Source organism: Centruroides sculpturatus, unplaced genomic scaffold (assembly GCF_000671375.1).
Source record: "Centruroides sculpturatus isolate CEXI.00-Female unplaced genomic scaffold, Cexi_2.0 scaffold60, whole genome shotgun sequence".
Taxonomy (NCBI): Eukaryota; Metazoa; Arthropoda; class Arachnida; order Scorpiones; family Buthidae; genus Centruroides; species Centruroides sculpturatus.
The window spans coordinates 1,001,945-1,029,911 of record NW_019384349.1 but is presented as its reverse complement, the minus strand read 5'-3'; the positions used below and the strand labels follow the sequence as shown (position 1 = coordinate 1,029,911).

Here is a 27,967-nt window from a genome sequence, read left to right as displayed (position 1 = left end):
CTTTGATAGTTTTTTTTTAAACAGCCCTTATAATGCCAACCAGCAAAATGTTCAATGTAACTAATGGAATTGAATGGTTCCAGGTACTGTACAGTACATCTTGTTGAGATAAAACGAGAGGACCTCTTGCTTTGGACTCAAACATTGTGTAAAAATTGGTGTTAGAGAGTAGATACAACTGTCTGAAAATTTCATGAAAATCTGATAATTAAGACCACTTTGGATAGAAAAAAAATATTAAAATTCAAGTCAGGAAGGTTGAAATTAACATAAATCTGTGTCAGGGAACCACGAAAAACTTCAACTTAAAGAAAATTTAAATTATAGACATTAAATCTCTGCTATTCCATTGAGACTTGCAAAGTGCTTTGTTTTCTTTGAGTTAAAGAAATATTTTAGTTACAGATGTTTGAGTTAGAGAAGTTTTACCTGTGTATGTGTTACATATAAGCCTTGTTAATTTCTTTTTATAAACATTGTCTGAATAAAACTAATAAAAATCCTTTTATAAGAAATTCTATTTAATCCATGTAATGCAAATTAAAATATAAAAGTCGTGTGTTTCCAAAATATACACTTTGGTATGTTATACTCCAATTGGCCAGTAGAATCAGTCACTTACTGGAATATCCTGGAACCACACAAAGGAAAATATTCATTTTAAAACATTCAAAGCAATCCTAAAGAAAATATAAGATTTGAATGCTTTATTTCCAAATAGCACATGGGATTCCATAATTATAATTTTTAGTCTTAATTGTTTTTATATCTGCATTATTAGGAAAGCAGTTTTCTTGTGTCTTCTCTTTGATTGTATGTTACTTCTGGGAGTTGTGAAAAGAGCAATCTCCCGTCAACTAATATGTCGATATAACCCACAATATGTTAAAATTAAATCCTACTTCATTCTTTACTGGAAAAAATATATATATTTAAGAATTAATTTTAAAATTTTTACCATCAATCATTTCACTTGTGTTTCATTACATTTTACAATTTGAAGAAGAAAAACGATACATTATTAATGACATGATTGATGAAAAAGTTTTAAAGACAACAAAAAATGTATTTATTTTATATCTACATATAAAACGTTTCAAATGTATTTACAATAATTTACATTAAGTTTGAAATGTTTGTTGTTCATTTGCTAATTGTGCTTGTGCTTGTAAATTAGCTTCTTCAATACGTTTATTGACAATTTCTGGTTGAACTTCCATATAAATAGACATCAGCTTGTGGTTTATATGAATTGATTTACTGGCACATTTATTAACACAATCAACCTAAATAAAAAATATATAAAATTATTATTTCTGCAAATAGGAAAAATTATTTGTGAGATATTTTAGAAACTTATGAATTACAAAAAGCTGTATATTTTTGTCATTGAAACAGCTATAAAACACTGAACTATTTTATTGTCATATTACATATTCCACTTTAGTTTTTAACAAGAATTTACAATTTAACTTTTTGAAATTAATAAAGTTTTAAACTCTGTCATGAAACCATCAAATCTTTGCAATTTAATTATATATCTACATGTTAAGAATGTCCATATTTGTATAATAAAAGATTATTTACTTTAGTATTATTAAATATAATTACAATACAATTGAAAATGTATAAAACAAAATAAATGAGATATTTTTGTCCTACAATAAATATTAATCTTGCAAATACTCAAATCATTTATTTTGAATAGCACATGGGATTCCATAATTATAATTTTTAGTCTTAATTGTTTTTATATCTGCATTATTAGGAAAGCAGTTTTCTTGTGTCTTCTCTTTGATTGTATGTTACTTCTGGGAGTTGTGAAAAGAGCGATCCCCCGTCAACTAATATGTCGATATAACCCACAATATGTTAAAATTAAATCCTACTTCATTCTTTACTGGAAAAAATATATATATTTAAGAATTAATTTTAAAATGTTTACCATCAATCATTTCACTTGTGTTTCATTACATTTTACAATTTGAAGAAGAAAAACGATACATTAATACAATAAACTAATTTCACCATCAAATATATATATATATATATATACACATAATTCCTTTTATTAATAATTTTAATCGACAATTTCACACAACTAAACACTAATTTAATTTAATAAACTATTCGTTTCAATAGGTATGTGATCAACTCAGACATCGGTACAAATTCAACAATTTTTGATGATTTAAAATATTTTAATAGTTTTGATCAAATGATAAAGCAAAGTGTATCTGATCTGCGCTAAAAAATTCATGCTGATCTGGTGACAAACTTGATAAGGTGATGTTCCTTGTTCGTTAGATTACAGATTCATTTTACTTAAAATTATCACTTTTCACTAGTGATTATCCAAACAAACTTATAGCCACAAATATGTGTGATATTATACTTTACTAATGCTATAGCTTTAAAATATATATTGAATGATTAGACAAACTAACATCTCTAATATGACCAGAAAATCTAAAATTCTGGAAAATTAGTTTAATGTATTAACACACAGAAAATTAATATCACATTTTGGATTTTATAATTAAATATTCTTACAACTGTATAAGATTGAGAGAAGACAATTACCTCTTCTGTTGTTAGATCTCTCTGATTCATATTATAAACACAATGATTAAAACATAACTCTGCCATTTTATTGTAGATAAGTAAAAAGTCTTTGAACTGGAAAAAATTTGCAAAAAAAACTATTATAATGTAAATTGTTATCTCTCTTAAAATATTTACCAAAGAGAAATTTAATTACATACTGGTGCTCAAAAGTTAAGTAACAAATATAAAAACACAAAAATTTCCTTTAATGGAATTTACAGATTAAGTGCATTATGATAAATTATAATTATATTATAATATAATTATTTATTATATTATAATAAATTATTTTTTTTGGACGTGGCTATTTATACATACAGTATGTATATGCAATAGGCTATTTATGCACATGATATGTATATGTAATTGGCTCTTTATACATACTGACTGTATGTTCCTATATTCCAGCCGGATACCGACTGTATGCACTATTATTACAATTAATATTTTGATAATAACTACACAATTATAAATAATTATAGTTTTATTTATTAAAGTTTAGTTACAATGTTGTTCAATAAAGTAATCAATAAACTATGAAGTATCATTAAATCAGTGAAATATAGGTAATGAAATTTAAAGTAGATTGGTAGATTACCAATAAAGTAAAATAAATATATTATTTTTTATTCTGTATTTTAATTTTTTTTCTTTTGCAAAAAGTGGTCTGTTTAGTCTTTCTCTTCAGATGTCCTTTGGATTTAATTTTAGTTTTGAATTTTAAGTTTTTATTTGATTGATTTTGACCAGGGCTCCTTATTAGACCAAATTTGTTCTTCGGGTTCAATTGTACTAAGCCCACTATTCTCATATTCATAAAGAGAAATTCCATTTCTTGCATTGCTTTCTATTACTTTTAATTCCTCTACATATTTATTGAAGGTTTGCGTTCCATAATTAAACTAAAAATATTGCAGATATTTTGTCATCGCCAGTACTGTATTAAATTTTTCCCTATCCGATTAATATTTTGTTGGGACAATCAAAATCATCAGTAAAAGTTTCATCTTCAATATGATCCTCGATGTCTACATTTACATCATCTATATCCATACTTAGTGCATTTTAAATTGAAATAATATATCTTGCATGAAAGCAATTTTCGAAAATTGTCCAAATTATTATATTTTCTTATCATAAGAATATGACAACATGGTGCACTAAAATAATTCCAAAATGAACAAGAACATGTTTCCACTGATGTATTATAAAATTTTGATATTTTGCTATCAAGATTTTCCTCAATGCTATTATTTTTAATTCTCATTTCCGATAATTGATATCATAATCAGGATATCGATACTCGAAATTTAGGATATCCTAAATTATAAATAACATTAAAACTCATCTTTACGTCATGGCTTTAAAAGGGTTAAATAGCCAATTGAGTATACATATGTATAATCACTATGATTTTTTGATTTTTTTTTTCTTTTGCTCTTACTGTCCTGTAGGCATTAAGTTTTTCCATGATCACTGGATCCTTTTGCTATTCTTGGATTTTACACAAAACAGATATATTCATGCTGAAGTAATTTGCAAGCAGAATTGTTTTATGCAGATTCTGTTTGTAGATTTGAATTCAGCATGGGTTTATTATATTATTTTAGATAAGTGAAATTAGGTATAAAACTAAGTTGAAAATGCAAAAATTGGCATATCTATTTAACTTTTGAACACGCACAATATTTTACATGCTACACATTCTAATGTAACATAGTATAAATGCATAAAACTGGTCTGAATTAAATTTAGGTTATTTGTATTTTTAAAGACATTTCATTTATTTAATTGCATTTAATATTTTACTCATGCCAAATTTCCAGAATTTTTATTACTACTTTATTGCTAAAAAAAACATTTTAAATTTTTAAAATGCCAACATTATAAGGAGATAAAATAATACAATAGATTTATTTTTTAAAACCTATTGTTTAAGTTAAATAATTTAAGATGCAATTACACTATTATTTAGAAAGCAATCGTTTTTATGTGCTACACTAAAGTTCAATACTAGAATATATCAAATAATTTTTCATTATTATAAATGGCATTATCATATAAAATTAATATAAATTTTTTTCAGTATGTTACATTATATAGATTATATTATAGATTACTACATATATGGAAATCCCAACACCAAGGAGGAGGAGTTACACTAGGTGAATGAAAATACACAAAATATTTATCTGTATAATTTATTGTAATATGCTTCTTGTCTAGCTTGGTATATACTTGTGAACACTATGTTAGCCCCTTTATTCCTAGACTTTAGACAGAAGATCAGTGTCCAAAATCTAGGAATAAAGGGGCTAACATAGTGCTCATGAGTATGTATAATTTATTACATTGATATGAGTTTTGAGAGTATAATTCACAAAATGTGTGTGCAGCACCATATGAAAGTTGAATGTTATCCATCTCAATACCCATTGTAGTCACTTTCATATTCCACATTCAATGCTGGTGTCCACTTGTGCATACATTTGATCAGAGAAGTGTTGGTTGTCATCCTATGGGATGGCAATCCACACCTGTAGGATGAAATCAGCAAGGGTTGTTGCTGTGGCAAATGAGCCTGGATCCATCAACTAATCATATTCCACACATACTCTATTGGTGATCTGGTGATTTTTGCCAGCCAGCATAACATACCAATGTCTCAAAGAGCATATTGGGTTGTAGCTGCAGTATGAAAATGAGCATTATCCTGCTGAAACAGATTCCCCTCAATACTGTTTATGGTGGCAGAACAATGGGTTCAATCTTTATTCTGAAGTAAACAATTGCATGTTCAGAACAACCACTAAGGGCCCTATCAGCATAAGAAATCCCTCCTCAGACCATAATGCCTAGGGTTGGACTAATATGCTGAAGATGGGATGCTGCTTACCAATAGATGTTCTCTAGGCTGCCTTCTTTTGCCATATTCTATCACTGGTACCGAGACAAAAATTTATCTGAATACACAAATATCACAGAATTCTATTCTGCCCTCCAATGGACTCTTGCTTGATACCACTGAAGATGCATCTGATGGTGGATAGGAGTGAGTGGCAATGTGCCACAGGATGCCTGGAGCAGAGGCTATTCTCCAGTAGATGGTTCTGAACAGTTTTTGAGGTTAAACCAGATGCTACTGCTGCTTGAATCTGTCGGGGATTTCCTTCATAATGTGCCAATCTTCTTCCTCTCCAATGACCCAGGAATGTCCAGAACTCGGTCTTCTAGAATTACTGCCTTCCCCAGATGATTGTTGCCAACAGTTGTACATGATGGACATGTCTTGACCCATTCTTTCTGCAATCTGACAAAATGAAAATCTGTCTTCTTGTAGTCTATCATACAGCATTGTTCAAACTGGTTAAATTTGATATGCAGTTCATTGTCACCTTTTTGAGGCATTCTTTACATTGTACCTAATGTCATCAGTTTTTCATAATGGCACTAATACTTATAAACAGCTCCACATGTCCATTGGAGACTTCTAATTTGCATTTCTTATGGCACTATAAGCACATCCTGTGCACATCCACCACACTTAAAACTAGTATCAAGATAAATCATATAAATATTCTGTATAATTTTTGTTCAACTAATACAGCTCTTTCTTGGTGTTGTAATTTCCATTTCTGGAATATACAAGGTGTAACAGGAAAGATGGTCACAACTTTTAGGGGTGATAGAACATAGCAAAAGTAACAATTGTTGTAATACAGTGTATTGTCAAAAACCAAACGGTTTGACACAAGAGGGTGCTTGCTGGTGAGAAGAACCCTATTTTGTATCATCATTTGGAAGTTGTATGGCTGCAGAGATGCAACAGTACTTGAATGCTGAGAAGGTGGATGTGCATTTCAAAATGTCCATTGACTCTCCTAAAGACCTTGTTGCCAGAATTATCATTGCTACTACAGAAGTACTGTACATGACATGCCAGGTATCTTCCAAAGTGTATGCCAATATATACATCACTGTAGCAGTTGTGATGTGTATATTGCAGTTGGCAGTCATTCATTTGAACAATTCTTGTAAATATCCAAGGTTAAAACAACTTTTCATTTTCCGTGTTCTTCATACTGTGTTTCTGCATTCACATTCCACTAAGCATTGTATTATGACAATTGTTACTTTTGCCGTATTCTATCACTCGTTAAAGTTGTGACATCTTTCCTGTTACACCCTGTATATATATATATATATATATTAATCTTATCAAAAAACAGAGAATAAATTATAAAAGTTCAAAAATGACTATACACTTAATTTAAAAGATACAAATTTATTTATGATTCTTAAATCTTTTAGAATCTGAACTCTGAAAAACTTTTTTGTGTTCTGAAAATGTTAATACTACACATTTGTTTTATTGTTTGGAATTATGAGGCATTAAAATTACTTAAGCTTAACACACCAACCACTGCCATAAATCATCGGGCTATAATTTGGAATAAATAATTACAAATTATAAATGAATTTGGCACTAGAGGTGTTTGTTAGGTGCCATCTTGTATTAAAATCAATAATTATAATATTCAATAGCCTTATGATTTATGGCAGTGTTGGTGTGTTATTGCATTGCATTGCATTGGGTTAATAGGGTTGTTTATTTTTACTTGAGCTTTAATATTAAATTCAAACTTTAAATTTAATAATAAGCTTTAATTAATTTTAATCTTTAATAAAAAAAATAATTTTGAAAGCTTTGTTTCTAAATTGAGTTAAAAGAAATTTTTTCAAAAGGAATTGACCTGTTTATCGAATACAAAAATCATAGAATTTTTATTGCAGAGTTGATAAACATATTTAAATATAAACTCACATTTCTCACAGATGCATCTTCTGGATCCATTTCTTCAATTTATTTATTTTCTTAAAAAATGAGAACACAAATATTTTATGAATATGTAACAATTTAATTAAAAATTATTATTTTTTAATCTATAAATATGAAAATAATTCAAATGCCAATATATTTGTATACAATATTTTTAGCAGTTATAATTTCAATAATTCAAAATAACTTAATTTTACGGAGTCCAACTTATTTAACAAAAACTTTTTCAAAACTTATAATGCCATAAAGAATTCAATTTATACTTTCAACTCTACTTTTAACATAATACTTGCTAAATAACTTGTAATTTTTTTATTGGTGTTTTTTGCATCTTAATTTAATATATGTAGAACCGAACATTGAATTACAATTGGGTTTGCTGTAAGTTTGTCAAAAATGTTTAAGATGTACAAAAACATTTGAATTTTATAGAATTGAATTAATATAAAATCTGTCAATAATACTGTAACATAAATTATTCATTATATAAAAGGGCCCTATCAGCATAAGAAATCCCTCCTCAGACCATAATGCCTAGGGTTGGACTAATATGCTGAAGATGGATGCTGCTTACCAATAGATGTTCTCTAGGCTGCCTTCTTTTGCCATATTCTATCACTGGTACCGAGACAAAAATTTATCTGAATACACAAATATCACAGAATTCTNTATAATGGAAGCTGTTATACCTTCTTTTGTGGAATAAAAAACTAGATCTGATAAAAAAAATGTCATAGATATAAAAGATCTATATATATATATATATATTACATGATTATATGACATACATATAGTGAAACCACTCTTGATGAATATAATTGACAATTTTTATAATAGACAAATGGTATTTCAAAACCCACACCAAATTAGATATAATGCCGGATGTGTATACACTGTCAAATGGCTTTAAAATCTTTTTTATAATGTGAGAACTTTTAATCTTGTGAAATTTTGAGTGTGTTATAGGCCTACTTCACATAGTGACATTCTATTCTAGATTCATTAGCCTGATAATGGTTTTAATGTCATCTGACAGTGTATATAAATTATATCTAGTATTTTAATTTTTATACTACAAATATAAAAAGTATGTAACTTCATTACAGTTGATTCCTCTCAAGCAGACATACTTCATTATAGACACCGATATATTAAATGTACTATAGTTGATCTCTCACTCTCCTAATGTACAAGATAGAATCTCATCAAGATAACTTCATTGTTTGGAGTTTGTGGTTGCAGCCAAATTTGTTTGAAAATTCAATACTGTACTGCATTTCAGTTCTTAATAAAATTGTGCATATAAGTCAATGATATACTGTAGTAAAATTTCTATTTTGGATAATTTGCTGCTGTAAAAGTTTGCTTAGTAGCTCTGTTCACATCAGTCTGTAGAAAGCATGTGCATCTTAAGATGATAACTAGCAAAAATAATGTTTTTCAGTGAATTAATGTATGTCACATTGATGCAATTGGTCAAAAGATAATTCTGTGGATATTGATTCGTTCAGTCACACAATTATTATAAGTAAGTGTTGTCTTGTGCCCTTTTTACATTCTCGTATCACTTAAGACAAATTTTTCTAAATGGCCAATCACTGATAAAGACAGTTGCATTTATTAGTCAAATACTTCATGCAAGAAGACAGATCTCTGTGTAAACTATTGGCTTTACATTGGATTACAAATAACAATCAACCTAAGAAACCAGTGAAAAATAAAGATGTTTTATAATACTAATATTTTTCTTTCATCTACAATGAACATCATATACTAGTTTGAGTTGTGATTAATTTAATAATTTACACTGGATTAGTCAACCAATAGCCCATAACAAAAGAAGAGCTACTCGACAATTGACACTGTAATGAGAATGAGCAGCAAATCCAACAGTTGCAAAGTACATAACTGAATTTTTAATTAAAAAGATAATACTGACCCTCTTGATAAATCATCATTTACTATATCATCTCATATTATTTTGCATGTTAACTTATGTACAGTAAGTACATTATATATTCATAAATGAAATCAATACATTAAAGGTAATTTTTAAAACCTCTCTTGGACTATACCTGTCTATAACAGATTTTTTTCAATTCTGCAAGTGTCTGTTATGGAGATTTTCATTACACACATGCAACAAAAATATTTATTGATATGTAAATATGAATAATTAATGCAAATGATTAGAAAAATTGTAGTAGTAAAGTTAAATAGATGTAATAGTTGCAAATAGTAATAATGCAATACATGTGTCATTTAGCATGTTCTTTGACCTTACTTTAGTTCCTATTTTGTCTATTACAGGCAAATTGATCCACAGACCTAATTTATATGCTAATGTTTTGCATAACAAATTCTATATAACAGATATTCTCAAATATTTCAATAGGACGAGACTCAATTTGCAAAATTTTAAGTATTTCCAATAATATCAAAATATACTAATTTCTCAGTTTTTATTTTTATTTCAATCTACCTGAAACCTTTATAATCAATGAACTATTTCAATAAACATAATTTTTATAAGTATGTATATACTGTATTGTTGAAAATTTATCCAATGGTAAATATAGAAAAACTAAATATTCTTCAGAACTGCCCATGTACGGTAGTTTAAGAGTAAGGGTTGAGGCATTCTATACTTCAACACTTTGTGTATCAGTGACATGTGAATAAATTATCAGTTTAAAAAGCAAAATTTTGCAAATATTTTGTCATTTCTTCAATGTCAGGATCCATAAACTATTGTACACATAATTAATTAAAGGCTAGAATTGCCAAAAGTACAAATTGTACTGAGCACCAGCTGCATGTAGTTGATCATAAACTGGACTAGTAAATTGATGATTGTTTTCATATTTCAAAGTTTTCTGGAGTTGTCATACAACTCAGACACTACTAAGTCACTAAATACCCATCTCAATTTAAATTACTCTGGAATTGAATTATACATGTGACATGTCATAATTTATTTAATTTATACAGTTCAGCTGCTAAAATACACTAAAAACATTAGAAATAATACAAATTATATATACTTCATGTGATTATGGTAATTCTACAATTTCATGCATCATCTGATGCACATTACATTATGTATAAAATACAGTAAAACTTGTCAACTTGAAGTTTTTTCTTGCCCCATGGAGCTTTAAGTTAGAGAATAGAGTAAAAAATGCTGATTCTGAATAGACTTGTATTTTTACCTTTCTTGCATTATATAAAGAATCTTTGATAGTTTTTTTTTAAACAGCCCTTATAATGCCAACCAGCAAAATGTTCAATGTAACTAATGGAATTGAATGGTTCCAGGTACTGTACAGTACATCTTGTTGAGATAAAACGAGAGGACCTCTTGCTTTGGACTCAAACATTGTGTAAAAATTGGTGTTAGAGAGTAGATACAACTGTCTGAAAATTTCATGAAAATCTGATAATTAAGACCACTTTGGATAGAAAAAAAATATTAAAATTCAAGTCAGGAAGGTTGAAATTAACATAAATCTGTGTCAGGGAACCACGAAAAACTTCAACTTAAAGAAAATTTAAATTATAGACATTAAATCTCTGCTATTCCATTGAGACTTGCAAAGTGCTTTGTTTTCTTTGAGTTAAAGAAATATTTTAGTTACAGATGTTTGAGTTAGAGAAGTTTTACCTGTGTATGTGTTACATATAAGCCTTGTTAATTTCTTTTTATAAACATTGTCTGAATAAAACTAATAAAAATCCTTTTATAAGAAATTCTATTTAATCCATGTAATGCAAATTAAAATATAAAAGTCGTGTGTTTCCAAAATATACACTTTGGTATGTTATACTCCAATTGGCCAGTAGAATCAGTCACTTACTGGAATATCCTGGAACCACACAAAGGAAAATATTCATTTTAAAACATTCAAAGCAATCCTAAAGAAAATATAAGATTTGAATGCTTTATTTCCAAATAGCACATGGGATTCCATAATTATAATTTTTAGTCTTAATTGTTTTTATATCTGCATTATTAGGAAAGCAGTTTTCTTGTGTCTTCTCTTTGATTGTATGTTACTTCTGGGAGTTGTGAAAAGAGCNTTAACATAAATCTGTGTCAGGGAACCACGAAAAACTTCAACTTAAAGAAAATTTAAATTATAGACATTAAATCTCTGCTATTCCATTGAGACTTGCAAAGTGCTTTGTTTTCTTTGAGTTAAAGAAATATTTTAGTTACAGATGTTTGAGTTAGAGAAGTTTTACCTGTGTATGTGTTACATATAAGCCTTGTTAATTTCTTTTTATAAACATTGTCTGAATAAAACTAATAAAAATCCTTTTATAAGAAATTCTATTTAATCCATGTAATGCAAATTAAAATATAAAAGTCGTGTGTTTCCAAAATATACACTTTGGTATGTTATACTCCAATTGGCCAGTAGAATCAGTCACTTACTGGAATATCCTGGAACCACACAAAGGAAAATATTCATTTTAAAACATTAAAAGCAATCCTAAAGAAAATATAAGATTTGAATGCTTTATTTCCAAATAGCACATGGGATTCCATAATTATAATTTTTAGTCTTAATTGTTTTTATATCTGCATTATTAGGAAAGCAGTTTTCTTGTGTCTTCTCTTTGATTGTATGTTACTTCTGGGAGTTGTGAAAAGAGCGATCTCCCGTCAACTAATATGTCGATATAACCCACAATATGTTAAAATTAAATCCTACTTCATTCTTTACTGGAAAAAATATATATATTTAAGAATTAATTTTAAAATTTTTACCATCAATCATTTCACTTGTGTTTCATTACATTTTACAATTTGAAGAAGAAAAACGATACATTAATACAATAAACTAATTTCACCATCAAATATATATATATATATATATATATACACATAATTCCTTTTATTAATAATTTTAATCGACAATTTCACACAACTAAACACTAATTTAATTTAATAAACTATTCGTTTCAATAGGTATGTGATCAACTCAGACATCGGTACAAATTCAACAATTTTTGATGATTTAAAATATTTTAATAGTTTTGATCAAATGATAAAGCAAAGTGTATCTGATCTGCGCTAAAAAATTCATGCTGATCTGGTGACAAACTTGATAAGGTGATGTTCCTTGTTCGTTAGATTACAGATTCATTTTACTTAAAATTATCACTTTTCACTAGTGATTATCCAAACAAACTTATAGCCACAAATATGTGTGATATTATACTTTACTAATGCTATAGCTTTAAAATATATATTGAATGATTAGACAAACTAACATCTCTAATATGACCAGAAAATCTAAAATTCTGGAAAATTAGTTTAATGTATTAACACACAGAAAATTAATATCACATTTTGGATTTTATAATTAAATATTCTTACAACTGTATAAGATTGAGAGAAGACAATTACCTCTTCTGTTGTTAGATCTCTCTGATTCATATTATAAACACAATGATTAAAACATAACTCTGCCATTTTATTGTANAATTTGAAAAATACAATTTAAAACTTAATTTAAAAACTTCTTCAAAAAGTAAATGACAATTATACAGAGCTGGGTTTAGACTTACAGCTCTAATCTATAACACATAACTGGGCTTTTCCCACCAAATAATGATACATGTAAAAATGTGCAGAACATATATATATTGTATTGTATATTGTATAGGGTTCTGAAACTTGCTGTTTTTTTCATATTGCAGGACATTTGATGACTTTAATAACTGCTGTATGCAGACTTTTTGAGTCACTGTATATGATTTATGTCATCGTGTATATTGTATACTAAGGCACAATTCTAGGACAAATGTAGCAAATTGGGACTTTGACAGAGCAGTAGAGCATATCGATAGGAACAAAAAAGTCNGAAAACCGAAAAAAAAAATTTCGGCCACGTGACGCCGTCCCTTTTGGGCTCGGAGTCACGTGACCGGATGTGACGTAGGCGCATCTTTGGAGGGCTATATCTCGCTTAGGGTCGCCCGTACGGGCATGGTCCTTTTGACTTTCCTGCTCGCACAGGGGGGCTCTACAATTTGGGGGGGGACGAAATTTTGCTACATTTGTCCTAGAATCTTGCCGTATACTAATACATTCATGGTCTCAGAACATTGATCATCATATGCAAAGATAAATTGAATACCTTTTACAGCTTGTTGCATAACCTTATACTATCCACAATAGAAAAACGTGCACAGTATAATGCTAATATTAAGTCATTAATAACATAAAATAATTATTAGTCGCTAATTGTATTCATTACAATATAAATAAATTATAGTTTAATTTTTAAAAAATCAGAATAATCCGAAAAAACACCTTTACCGATATATTTTTCTCATACGGAAATCATAGCAATCCACAACGACTACCCGTCACCCTCTAGTGGACAACTGACTGAATTAATCTTAGCCTATTTGCACCTAATTCAGACTTTCCAAACTTGACTTATGCCTATTGGTTCCTGCCTATAACTGTTAAAAACTTTTTGGAATTTTATATGCGCTACAGCATTATTGTGTTTTTTTTTTTTTTTATCAAACTTTACTGAGAGTATGGCATATATCATTTTTCATTTCGTTTTTACTTTAACGTCTCTGTTATGTATAACCGAGGAAAAGTATTTTGGACTCGGGGAATCTTAAAACGTCGAGAAATGCAAAAAAAATGGGAGGTGGTTTTAGTGTGTGGGAGAACGATTTTGTTCACCCTCTTTGAAGCTTATTAACTCATATGCTTTTTGTCAAAAATTTCTGAAATTTTGCAGGTGTATTACGGGAATCGATGCTATTAAATCTTGGTGGTTAAAGGTCGACGGGGTGAGGAGATAAAGATGTTTGTGTATAATAACTCCAGTAGGGTCGGACTTAATGACGATTTTACTCTTTATTAGCATTTACAACTTTTTATAGAATTCATCCCTACCCTCAAAATTAAGCGATTCGTTGCTGGATTTTTTAAATTTATTTTTATGGCATTAATGTTGATGAATAATCATTGGTGAGATAATATTAATCATGAATTAGAAACGTTTGTCCTGGAAACTAATAGGAAACAATCGGAAAACACAGAAAAGACAATGAAATAGACAAAAAAAAAAATTGTTGCGCAAACTTTTGTCACTAGAGGGCGAACGATACAATAATAAGCGGTTTAACGAAGATGTGATCTTTGTGGTCATTTAGATGCTTCGTTAGTTTTCGGATTGTATTGAAATTATCCAAAAAATTAATTTTTGAAGACGAGATCAACATCAAAGTAAGTCTTTAAAACTGTTGTCTTTCGTTATATGGTTTTATCTATTTGTTATCAAATTTGAATGGTGGAGTCAACGTAAACATTGGGTTTTAGAGCAAAAAATTCTCTAAAGATGGAACTTTAGGTTAGACTGAAGCTAAAGGTCATATTCGCTACAAATTGCTGTGTGTTTTGAATCAGATCTTACTGAGAGTATGGCATGCTCCAACACTATTTTTAGCATTCTTAAATGCCCTCATTAAGAATGATACAAATGGTGTTGGTGTGAATTTGGGCAGGAGATTGGGCTCAATTCAAGCGTTGAAGGAGGAAAGTTGTCTTGGGACCCAGCATGCCTTCCAGAATGATTGTGTACAGTACCCGAATAAGGATTTGTCTGCGCTACAACTTTGTGGATTGCTATCCATCAGTCATCAAGAATCGGATGCTCTATACATTGAATGCTCAAAGGGACAACTGATATTCTCATAAAACCATCTTAACCGGAAGGATCATCACATATGGAGTTACGGCCATCTCTAGATTGTTTGGACCATTCAAATATTTTACTGTGGCTGAGTGTCTCATCACTGTACTGTGCTTGAAGTTGTCTATAGATCTCTGCTGATTTAATTCCTTCTTTAACAAGAAACTTCATTACAAAGCATTCCATTCGTGTATTGGTTACAATGGTTGCAATTTTGAATATCTTACACCAGAGGCTAACAAGATATATACATCATCTACTACTTTTTGCCTTCAGTGAATTTGACACACTTGTATTATTTATTTTGCATGTAAAAGCAAAAGTCCCTGTTTGACTTGAATGTCTCTTGCAGCATTGATTTCACAAGGAAAGGTTGGAAATGCCATTTATAGAGATGACATCCCCAATAAACATACTGAAAGTCTTATTTTTGTGAAAAATTCTTTGCAATTAATAAAAAAAAAAACCAAAAAACATTTTACTTTATTTAAATGAGCAGCAGTTGTCTATTTCATTGAGTTTGTTTTATGTATGGAAGGTTGTGGTTCCAAGACATTAAGAATTTTTTTCATGGAGGATAAAAAAGAAAAAATTCTCAATGAATTTTGAAACTGCAACCTTCCACATGCAAAAAGCAGGATCAATGAACTAGACAACTCGGCCACTGAAGCTTCTTATTAGTATTTACATTGATTTTGACATTTAAATAAGATAAAAAAAAAAAGAATTTTGCAGGAAAAACTTTCAGTACTTTTATTAAGGAAATTATCTCAATACAACATATATTCCATTAAAAAATGGCATTGGTAGTTCCCATATTCCCTGTCAGTAACATATTCAAACAGTTTATTGGTCAATCTGATACTTAATTATGTTCTTAACACTCAATTATATATTTAACTGAGATAAGAATAGTAATAAATTCTGTATAAATAGTATTTTAGATACATTGTGAATTAAGTTTACAACTCTTATTCTAATAGAGAGAAAAATGAATGATAAGAGAGAGAGTGGGCGTCTCAAAGAACAGCGAAGAGTTCTGGATGAAGCAGCTCGTCGAAGGAGACACCAGAAGGCCCTAGATGCATTGGAACAGGATAATTATCATGATGATCCACATGCAAATCTGGTCATGCACAAGAAGGCACCAAAGTTTGAAGAGACTTTAGAATCCAAACGGAGGAAGAAACTAAAAGGAGAACCATTCAAACAACGATTCAGAAAAAACTTTAATGCCTTATTGGAAGAAGAACAGTTTAACTCTAATGAAACTCCAAATTATCTCAGTGCTTGTGTTCCGCCTTCAAAATTTCCAAATAGGCATTTTTGTTCTGTCTGTGGCTTTCCTTCCAACTATAAGTGTGTTTCTTGTGGTGCAAGATACTGTAGTGTAAAATGTTTGGGAACCCATCAAGATACTCGATGCTTAAAGTGGACTGCTTAAAAATGTAGAAAGAGATTTTTTTATAAATAATGTTATTTTCAATTAAATTTTTCCAAAAACCAAATATGCTAATTTTTTCTTTATACATAATTATTTAATCTCAAAAGATTTTCCTTGACAAAGCATACCACTATACAATGTCTAGTGCAATCTGTTCTGTAATTTGACAGATATAAAGATCAAAAACACAAAAAACAGTTCAAGGTTAAGTTTTAATTTTGTATGGCTGTATCTTAGAATCAATATTATTTTTCCAACAATTTGAATAAATAAATGGGTTTTTTAATTTTTAAATTGTAATATTCCTTGTTTTCATTCCTCATTCATCAAAATTATTGTTAGTATTTATTAAATATATGAAAATATAACTAAAATAGAATTTTGTTAATCTGATACCCAATAATGTAGAATTTCTGGTATTTCAGCCCCTCTGAAAAGTTGCTGATGATAATTTTATATACTTAATATTCTACAGCTTGGAATTTGAGCTTGTGTGCTAAAGATCTCAAGAAAAATTGAGGCAAACATGGATATAACCATAGGCTGCACATTGCTGCATATCAGGAGATTACCGTAGGATTAAAAATAATGTGATCTAGAAAAATGACTCATTTTGTTAGTCTTGTTTGTTTCTCTGTGACCCAATGCTGAGAAGACAAACAAGACTAACAAAATGGTTGGTGGCTTTCAGCAGTACTTTCCTGAATCTAATGTGTGTTTACACTACAGTTGCCAAGAAGTTGATGCAAATATCTTTCAGTATTGTACTTAAAAGCATCACCTTGCAGGTTTTGACAAGAAGTTGGGTCTTTTTAACTCTCTCTGTCCTGTTAGAACTCAGGCCTTTTTTCCATACCTATTAGCCAGGCCCACAGTGGGAACAGCTGGGTTGATTGATTAATTAGTGGAATTCAGTGTAATTACACTGAATAAAAAAAATCAAAAGGATTAATTATTTACATGTAGATAATATAGGAATTAAATTATAGCATTTAAAATAAATTCAATAATTCAACACAAGTTTATTTAAAATTAAAAATACAAAACTTTATTGCCAAGAAAAATATAAAATTTTGTACATGATTTTTTTTCTTTTTTGACTGGTGAATGTGGAGAAAAATCAATTACTACTCATAAAAAAATGGTTTTTGGTCTTTTACATGAAATACTGTATAAAACATGATTGTCTTGCATTTTAATAAAAAAATGCATTAAGTTTATCTCTCACTAATGACTAACTAATGATATAAAATGTATAAAAGTACTAACAGTAAAAATTTTATTTGAATAATACAATTGATAATAAATATAAACAACAAATTATAACATTTCAACTTCAAAAAATAGCTGCATAATTTTAAAAATGTGCATTAAGTACAATTTGTATGTAAAATTGTAAAAGTGACAATGGGACGGTGATTAACAACAATTTTATCAGGCACAATTTAAAAACAGATCAAAAAGTACCCATTTTAAAATATGTAATGGCACTTCTATTTTGATTAAAATATGGCAGAATAGTTTCAATGCTGTCTCCATTTGTACAAAATTCATAAATAATAAAAGTCATTTAAAGGACAATAAATAATGTTAGAATATTCTACATTTTAAACAGTAGATCAATATCATATATTTCATACAAAAATGCAGTCTGTGGAAGACAAGCCCTGTGACATGGTTTTATGTATAAATAGCGATATAACAAATCAACTAATTAATTACTAGAAACTTAATAATATAACGATAGTATAACAAGATTAAAAACAAAAATTATTGGATTTCTTCTATACTAAGATCGTCTTCACTGTCCCAAGATGATGTTCCTTTTTTTGTCGATGTCGATCCTTGAATCTCAGATTCATCTATATGAAAAGAGTATTTCTCAGAATAGAAATGGAAACATAATGAAACAACAAATTATAAATGTCATTTAATGAATAAATTGCTTACCTTTTTTTGAAGTACTCCATGCATTTGAATTCAATACTTTTGATGTAATATCAGTTTTGTAAGTTTGTCTAATTAAATTATATATTTAAGTTATATTCATATATAACAATGATTTAGGTGAGTGACACAATTAAAATGAATTAACCAGCTTACTTTTTATGTTTTATGCAAACTGATATTGAAGAATGAGATTAACATCAAATTTATCTTAAATTTTTCATAAATTATATAGTATACTCCAGTGTTTTGTGACACTCATCACATATTTTTGTAATTTATAACATAAAAAGCTACTATTGGCAGTCTAAAACAGTGTTTCTAAGGGACCACAGAACATTTCAAGGGAACCACAAGCCAAAATTCAATTTTTGGGAAGCCAGAGAAAACTCTACGGGAAAACAGTCAGAATAAAATATTAAAATTATATGAAAACAATACGAAACTTCAATAAGTAAATTATTAAAATATCAAATTTACTTTTGTATTTTATTTAGAGATAAATAAAAACATTTTAGATTCAAAATGTCCTTATTTATCAGACAATATACATACATTTGTTTCTTGCAAATGAAGGCACATACATTGAATCTTACATATACATGCAAAATATGTCATTTTCATTTTTTGGAATGATGTTTACTACTAAAATGTAGGCTTATTGCATATAGATGTATAGAGAGCCTATACAGTGAAACTTCAATTTAGTATGATGATTTGTTTTCCTGTGAAATTGGTTTAAAATTGAGTGTGGAGCTAAACTTAAATATATTTAAAAAATTGCAATTATATAAAGTAATACCTCAGGTTCACACATTTTGAATTTGAAGATTGAAAGTTATGTGATTTAATATTGACTGTGTTGCCTGAAATGCAAAATCTTTCAAAATGAACTATTATTATGGAGGGGCCACAGAAAAATATTAAGCTCAAAAGGGGAGATAGATCAAAAAAGGTTGAGAAACACTGGTCTAAAATAGTGTTTGCAGTTATTTGGTCTATATATAAAAAATATTTGATACATATTCTATCGGTGAGTGAAGCTAATCTACTTTATTATATTAGATATTCACTGGGATTGATACAAACACCTCAAATATATATTTTAATTGATTTGACTGTAAGCTATTGAATCATTTTAATTGTGTTACCTTAAGTTTTTCACAATTTTCACTTACATTTGTGTTTCAAAAGTTTTAAATTCTTTTTCTGGTGATGATAGAGAAATATCATCATCAAATTTTTCTTGCTGGAAAATGAAATTATCTGTTATAAGAGTATCAACACTTACATCTACATCAGTTATATAAGAATACATACATCAGAAGCTATCTGACTTGCAAAAATTCCTTTTGGTGTAACATCAATAGCACCAGGTGGAGGTTTGGAATTCCTTCCCATCAATTGATTTTCAATTGACTGTGTTAATTTTGTCACCCGTTCACCCGAAGGAGGTTTTACACGAATTGGCTGATATTGATTTATGCCCGTATCATCATCATCATCATCATCATCCTCTGCTTCGGAACTAGAAATTTTTGAATAAGTTATTTTTTTTATCTGTTGAAAATTATAATAATTTACTCTCTTATGAATTAATAGAAAAGAATGTACCTTTCTGAGCTTTCTACATATGAATCACTTAATTCTGAATCTTCACTGGATGTCTTTTCATCTTCGAAAGACACTCGTTTAGGTTCAGTTAACGATTTGCGTGGGGCAGGTTGCACTTCTTTTAGAGTTTTTAATATTGAAGAATATTCTTCCTCAATGCTTTCACTATTACTGCTGTCTTCTTTCTGCATTTGACTGAAAACAGAATATGAGATCAACTTATTTGTTTGTTTCAATTTTTCACAGTAAAAATAAATATTTCTTTTAAAACAAAATTAAAATCATTTTTTCATTACATAACTAATATACTTAAGCATCTTTAAACATTAAACTCATTTGTAAATAATTATTTGGTAAATGTATATTATATATTTAATTTTTTTTTTGTGTGTGTTTAGAAAACATATTTAATACCAAGTAAAAATATAATAGAAGTACATGGCCAGCATTATTTACATTTATGACAAAAGCAAGGTTTTACCCTTATAAAAGTCATATTTATATTTTTATGTACAGTAGACCCCTATAACGCGGGTTCATATAATGCGGATTCATATATTGCGGCAAAAAAATTGCGACCGTATTCGTATAAAGACGCTAAAAGAGACTTGTAAAATGCGGTAAAACGTCATCGCCAACTCATGTCGCGACAGGATTGGTCGAATCTGGAACAATAGTGAATGAGCAGCCGAACTACTTACACGCTATGCAGAGTTTAGGCGAGTAAGTTGAGTTTACTATCGTCTGTATAGTATGTAAATTAGGTACCGTAAGTCTAATACAGCACTAATTTTATACATTTCTTGTGAAAGAAACATTTCTTATTCAACGGCCATAAAAATTATTTATATTATTGATGTCTCCAAAGTTCAACAAATTTTTCGCAGAAAAATAACTTACCAGAAAACGTGGCCGCCATTTGGTGCGCTTCTCCGCGACGAAAACAAGCTTAAGCAACGGCATGGTCGAACGGTGCACACTCGGTAAGTAATACTACAATTTTTTGTTTATAGTATAGTTTATACAGATTATTCCCAAAAAATTATACGTGTTTTGGAAATGTTGATTGAAATTAGTCTAGAATCGATTAATTTTATGGAAGAAAACCTTTCAAACAGCCGTAGTCTGTAAACTGCACACGTGCTGGGCTGTGATTGGCTCATATATTTGAGGATTCCTACAACGCGAAATTTTTATAAAGTGGAACGTATCTATCACGTTATAGGGGGTCGACTGTATTTATTAAATATTTAATACTATTTTCTATATTTGTTTAAAAAAGTCTACATATTTACATCTTTTAATTTAAAAATATTTTAAATTTAATTAAGCTTAAAAAACTTGTAGGCAAATTTTATGTCAATGTATGTCTAAAGAATTAGAGAAAGCTAAGCCACTTGATTTTCTATCTCATAATATATTGCATTCTCACAAGAAAAGTAATACAATGGTCTTAAGTTTAAAAATTCTATATTATAAACTATTGTAAACTTTATAGTATAAAACTAAAAATTTAAATATGAAAAATTTATTTTTTTTATGATTCCTTTATATTAAAGATATATTTTCAGAAATATACTTTGTCATAATCCAGAATTTTTTCAATAACTCCCATATTCATTTTTCCTTCATTACAGAAAACTATCTTTTGAGTCAAAATGACAATAAAACCTCCAAAAATATTTAAAGAAAATAATTACGTTATATCCTTTCTTGTGAAGTATGCTATTTTAAGGGCAATCTATATATGGTTACTTTATTAAATTGACAAAAACTTACCCTTTAACAGGCATGTGTTGAACAAGAGGACTCTGAGATTTATTTGGATTTTCTATGTGAGATTTTTTTAATATGGAATGATCTAGTTTTGGAGAAGAATCATAAGCAGGTGCAAATGAATAAGATGTCTTTGGTGAGGATGTTTTTATATATGGATGAGTAAATTTTGGCGACGTATCAAAAGAATCTATTCTAGAATTGTGTGCTTTTGGGGATAACAAAGAAGAAACAAAATGTTGTGATTTTAATATTGGGCTTTGTTTCAATACCGCACTCTTCTCAGTATAGTTTTCTTTATCTAAAAAAATATTGATCTTGTAAATAAATAATTAAAATATATTTCAATTTTATATTCTTTATATAATTATTAAATTACAATCATTTATTTACTACATAAAGAACACTAGTTCAAATAAAAAATATAGACTTCTAGTACAAATTTATAATAGCTTATTATATTCTGTGCACTTACTCGTTTATAAACATTAGTTTTATCATATTTATGAATATTTAAAATGTTTTCATATGAAAGTATTGTTAAAATTTCTGTTTGTATCCTTGACTAATTTGGACTTTGTTTATTAATAGGACTTATTACACTGGTGTAGTTTCTGTTTAGCAAATAGAGATCTTAGTCAAAAAGTTTTTTGACTAAGATCTCTATTTGCTAAACAGAAACTACACCAGTGTAATAAGTCCTATTAATAAACAAAGTCCAAAGTAGTCAAGGATACAAACAGAAATTGATAGGAGTAAGGACATAGAGGCAAAAAGAGTTGTTGTTAAAATATTTAATACTAGATATAATGAGCTATTGCTTGCTTAACAGCATCATAGAAAATAGTCCTATTCATAAATAACTTATTTTAATGTATTGATGATTATGCTTGAATTGAATACATTTATTCATTTATTTATTTAATTGTATATAATTTTATCTTTTCAAAGTAGAGTTTAGCTTTCAGCAAATAACTTAATTAAATTTAAAACATAAAATCAACATTGTAAGATTATTCAATTTACAAAAATTTTGGCAGAGAACATACTTTTATATTCCTTAGTATGCTTAAATAGTCATCTATATAAACAAAGAGTGATAAAATAAGAGAAATGCATTATTTTAAATTTTAATTATGCTTTCCTTAATTTAACTTTCTTAACTCTTAATTTTCAACATATTTTATTATACTAGTTTTTAACAATAACACTAGTATATTATACTAGTGTTTTATTATTCAGAAAATTGTTGTTACTGAACTTTGTTATCTCTTATCTGTAGAATGGATGCCAAATACATTGTCTGGACAAATTTATTTTCAGTTATTTCTGCATCAACTTAGCATCAAAATAAATACATATCATTTTAGGTCATGCAATATAATAAGCAGATCCGTACATTTTGAAATTTAGGAAGCAAATAACATGCAGTTTATTTTTTTAATATAATTGTTTTCAAAATGTTTATTTTATTAGTTTAAATAATTTTTAAACTTTTTTCAAATATTTCTATTGTATTTGTAAGTTTTTTATACAAAGTATTTAGATAAAACTTTTTCTACATTTGTGTGTATTGATATAGCCTGTGTATGATGGTGCCTTTCAAAACTAAATTACATAACATTATACAGAACATTATTATATATAATAATGTATTAAAAAAAGAAACATGTGTAAATTTATTCAATGATAAAAATAACTGACACCTTCACCATGAAATACATCAGAAATCATAGTGCAACTTGTCAAAGGGTTAAGTGATATAGAAATATTAGTGACTGAAATATATAGATTTGTGATTTACAAATTATAATATTATATTAAAATATATATTATAATATAATTATAATTTGTAAATCACAAATCTATATATGTATATATATCATAAAAATGTAGATATCTACGTTTACAAAATAATTTGTGACTAGTTGCTTGGATGACAATGGTCACCCAGGAATATAAATTTCAATATTTCAAAAAAACCATAAAATGTTTACCTAAAAACAATGTGGCTACTTATTGTTAAAATAAAGACAGGAAGCTAAGCAAATCCAGGTAAACGGGTGACATATGTATGTCAACCATTGGTTTTATCATCCATTGTAACTTTTCAATTCAATAATTTTCAAATAGTTGATCAAAATATCAAAAGTGATTTCAAAATTCTTTTAACCATTAAAAATTAAAATGCAATAAAAAGAACAAATCAATATGTATTTGGCAATACATAATTTTTTCTAAATTGAAATTTTGTCTATTCAAGATCAGTTTTGCTTATAAGGAAGCTGTTCCTTATATATAATATAATATAAAAATCAACTCTTTTCTAATCTAAAGACAAAATAATTCAAGTATTTCTCAAAACATTACATAATAAACATTTAGTTTTAAGTTTACTTGAAATGTCATCATAATTATATGCAAAGATATTTATTTATTCTCAATTACAATAAAAGTCTTTCAACATTAGATTTCCTCCCCCTCAATAACAGTAAATCCCAATTAAAATACATAAAATACAACTAACTAAAAAGAAAAATAATTAACAATTGTATAATAATCATTTACAGACCTTTCTGAAATGGGAATAGTCAATGTGAAGTAAATATTTGGAATTAACAATATATTGTGAAATATGGTAAAAATTGATCTTTTTTTTAGATTATCTCTTTCTCAAAGATGTAAAAATGCTTGAAAAATTGTAATTATTGCATGAGGGAACTCTTCAGCTAAGCCAATTATATATCACATAACTGTTGTAATATCTATAGTATAATAATTGATCAAAATATTTTATATGATCATTAAATAAGGAAGTCCCAATCTGGACATAGCAACATTAGGGTGGCTGGTAAAAAATAATTTACAGAATTTATTTAAGGTGAGGTATATTTTTAAATGAAGAAACAGTTCTAATAATAGTTTAGTTTCTAGAATTGACAATTATAAGAATATTTTACAGAAAAAAATTTAGTAACATACAATTAAGTACTATTTAATTATGTTATAATTATATGAAGAAACTTTAAAAAGATAAATAAATATATCTACATAAATTAAATCATATCCAGAAAATTTTAGAATAGTAAAAAATGTAAAGATTAGAAATTAAAAAAGAAATACAGTGGAACCTCTATATTCGTCATTAATCTGTTCCCCAAGTACCTAACTAATATGGAATATGACGAATATAAAAACAATTTTTCTCATAACAAATAACTGATATTCAATTAATCCATTCCCATCCTGAAAAAAAGGTACAAGAATAAAAATTATGTTGTTTGTAAAACTTTACTGTTTTTATTTAATACAATAAAGATATAGTGGTAGAAGGGGAAGAACAGTACAGGTATACCTCGCCTTACGTCAGTAATTGGTTCCAGGAGAACGACGTAAGTCGAATTTGCTTGTCTCCGAATCTACTTATCACTAGGCTAAACTGTAAATTACCATTCCCGGTTCTGTATTTTATTTATTAATGCATTTTTAATAATATATGGTTAATAAAATTCTATTTTAAGCTTACAAACAAATACATTTTAGTTTTTAATATAGTACAGAAAAAAAGTAATCTAAATTTACGAATGCATGTACTGTAAAAACAGTACATACTTGTATATATTTTAATATGATTTTATGTGCTTTAAACGTTTTTCTAGTGATATTACGACTTCAATATTTGTAGCGGACAGACGTAAAGTCGAATAAAATGACTTAAACTTGATTTTTATTTTTCCATATACTTTATTGACAAACGACGTATAATCGGGAACGACGTAACTCGAAACGACATAAGTCGAGGTATGCCTGTATTATTGTTTAGAAGACATATCAATTAAAACATTAGGCAATTCCAATTATGATCGTGGGGTCTGTTTTGCTAATGATTTAGTAGCACTCAATTTAATAAAGAACTTGTCCAGTGTTGTGTTTTGTTTTTTGTCTGCTTTTTAAAACTTTTCTGAAGTAGGCAATTACATTATCATTGAATGTATTTGTATTTTGGTTGACTATAGCAACATTTAGGTGCCACTTTGGAGCAATTGGAACTTTGTTTCTTGCTTTGATTATTTTTCAATAACTCAACAACACACACCGACGACTGTACAGAGCAGACTGATTAACTACAGATAGCTAACACGGCTACATGATCGGCGTGGGCGTGCGACTGTAGTGCCACTTCTGGTGTTGGGGATGACAATGAATACAGAAAATACTGACGAATATGGAAAAATAAAAAAGTCATCAAAATGCGACAAATATTGAATATTACGAATATAGAGGTTTCACTGTATTCTTGTTACCATATTTTGATAAATACAGTAAAATTTAATATGTAAGAAGTGAAAATGTATATATATCATAAAAATGTAGATATCTACATTTACAAAATAATTTGTGACTAGTTGCTTGGATGACAATGGTCACCCAGGAATATAAATTTCAATATTTCAAAAAAACCATAAAATGTTTACCTAAAAACAATGTGGCTACTTATTGTTAAAATAAAGACAGGAAGCTAAGCAAATCCAGGTAAACGGGTGACATATGTATGTCAACCATTGGTTTTATCATCCATTGTAACTTTTCAATTCAATAATTTTCAAATAGTTGATCAAAATATCAAAAGTGATTTCAAAATTCTTTTAACCATTAAAAATTAAAATGCAATAAAAAGAACAAATCAATATGTATTTGGCAATACATAATTTTTTCTAAATTGAAATTTTGTCTATTCGAGATCAGTTTTGCTTATAAGGAAGCTGTTCTTTATATATAATATAATATAAAAATCAACTCTTTTCTAATCTAAAGACAAAATAATTCAAGTATTTCTCAAAACATTACATAATAAACATTTAGTTTTAAGTTTACTTGAAATGTCATCATAATTATATGCAAAGATATTTATTTATTCTCAATTACAATAAAAGTCTTTCAACATTAGATTTCCTCCCCCTCAATAACAGTAAATCCCAATTAAAATACATAAAATACAACTAACTAAAAAGAAAAATAATTAACAATTGTATAATAATCATTTACAGACCTTTCTGAAATGGGAATAGTCAATGTGAAGTAAATATTTGGAATTAACAATATATTGTGAAATATGGTAAAAATTGATCTTTTTTTTAGATTATCTCTTTCTCAAAGATGTAAAAATGCTTGAAAAATTGTAATTATTGCATGAGGGAACTCTTCAGCTAAGCCAATTATATATCACATAACTGTTGTAATATCTATAGTATAATAATTGATCAAAATATTTTATATGATCATTAAATAAGGAAGTCCCAATCTGGACATAGCAACATTAGGGTGGCTGGTAAAAAATAATTTACAGAATTTATTTAAGGTGAGGTATATTTTTAAATGAAGAAACAGTTCTAATAATAGTTTAGTTTCTAGAATTGACAATTATAAGAATATTTTACAGAAAAAAATTTAGTAACATACAATTAAGTACTATTTAATTATGTTATAATTATATGAAGAAACTTTAAAAAGATAAATAAATATATCTACATAAATTAAATCATATCCAGAAAATTTTAGAATAGTAAAAAATGTAAAGATTAGAAATTAAAAAAGAAATACAGTGGAACCTCTATATTCGTCATTAATCTGTTCCCCAAGTACCTAACTAATATGGAATATGACGAATATAAAAACAATTTTTCTCATAACAAATAACTGATATTCAATTAATCCATTCCCATCCTGAAAAAAAGGTACAAGAATAAAAATTATGTTGTTTGTAAAACTTTACTGTTTTTATTTAATACAATAAAGATATAGTGGTAGAAGGGGAAGAACAGTACAGGTATACCTCGCCTTACGTCAGTAATTGGTTCCAGGAGAACGACGTAAGTCGAATTTGCTTGTCNAGGACACAAGTTAGCCGATATGCATTTGGTGTATGGGCCTGCAGATTGTAGTGGGCCAGCCACACAGCACTTGTACGTGGAACGATATCCGATGAGGCCTATTCCCAGCCATAATTTC

The 27,967-nt window shown here is 28.2% G+C and overlaps 3 protein-coding genes across 4 annotated transcripts in view; 1 reads left to right on the top strand and 2 right to left on the bottom strand.

Moving 5' to 3' along the window:
• Positions 1-692: 692 nt before the first annotated feature.
• Positions 693-13,910, bottom strand: LOC111637231 (mitochondrial import inner membrane translocase subunit Tim10 B-like). 2 transcript variants are annotated; one of them, XM_023382677.1, is made up of 4 exons: positions 13,779-13,910; positions 7,433-7,482; positions 2,584-2,679; positions 693-1,286 (listed from the first exon to the last, which is right to left on the bottom strand). In XM_023382677.1, the coding sequence occupies exons 2-4, from the start codon at positions 7,460-7,462 to the stop codon at positions 1,122-1,124; spliced, it is 291 nt and encodes a 96-aa protein (XP_023238445.1). In that variant the 5' UTR covers positions 7,463-7,482; positions 13,779-13,910; the 3' UTR covers positions 693-1,121. The 2 variants fall into 2 exon arrangements, with proteins under 2 accessions (XP_023238445.1, XP_023238453.1); XM_023382685.1 differs by having other exon boundaries at positions 13,773-13,847.
• A 627-nt stretch (positions 13,911-14,537) lies between these two features.
• On the top strand, positions 14,538-16,893 carry LOC111636979 (zinc finger HIT domain-containing protein 1-like). Its single transcript, XM_023382371.1, has 2 exons — positions 14,538-14,711; positions 16,161-16,893. The coding sequence occupies exon 2, from the start codon at positions 16,169-16,171 to the stop codon at positions 16,619-16,621; it is 453 nt and encodes a 150-aa protein (XP_023238139.1). The 5' UTR covers positions 14,538-14,711; positions 16,161-16,168; the 3' UTR covers positions 16,622-16,893.
• A 780-nt stretch (positions 16,894-17,673) lies between these two features.
• The window catches only part of LOC111637023 (zinc finger protein DZIP1L-like), a 36,221-nt gene continuing 25,927 nt past the window's right edge, over positions 17,674-27,967 (bottom strand). Inside the window, exons 16-21 of the mRNA XM_023382427.1 lie at positions 21,962-22,259; positions 20,183-20,377; positions 19,889-20,096; positions 19,747-19,817; positions 18,572-18,639; positions 17,674-18,483 (exon numbers count right to left, since the gene is read on the bottom strand). Of these exons, the coding sequence (XP_023238195.1) occupies positions 18,392-18,483; positions 18,572-18,639; positions 19,747-19,817; positions 19,889-20,096; positions 20,183-20,377; positions 21,962-22,259 (932 nt within the window). The 3' untranslated portion in view covers positions 17,674-18,391. The remainder of the gene's footprint in view (positions 18,484-18,571; positions 18,640-19,746; positions 19,818-19,888; positions 20,097-20,182; positions 20,378-21,961; positions 22,260-27,967) is intronic.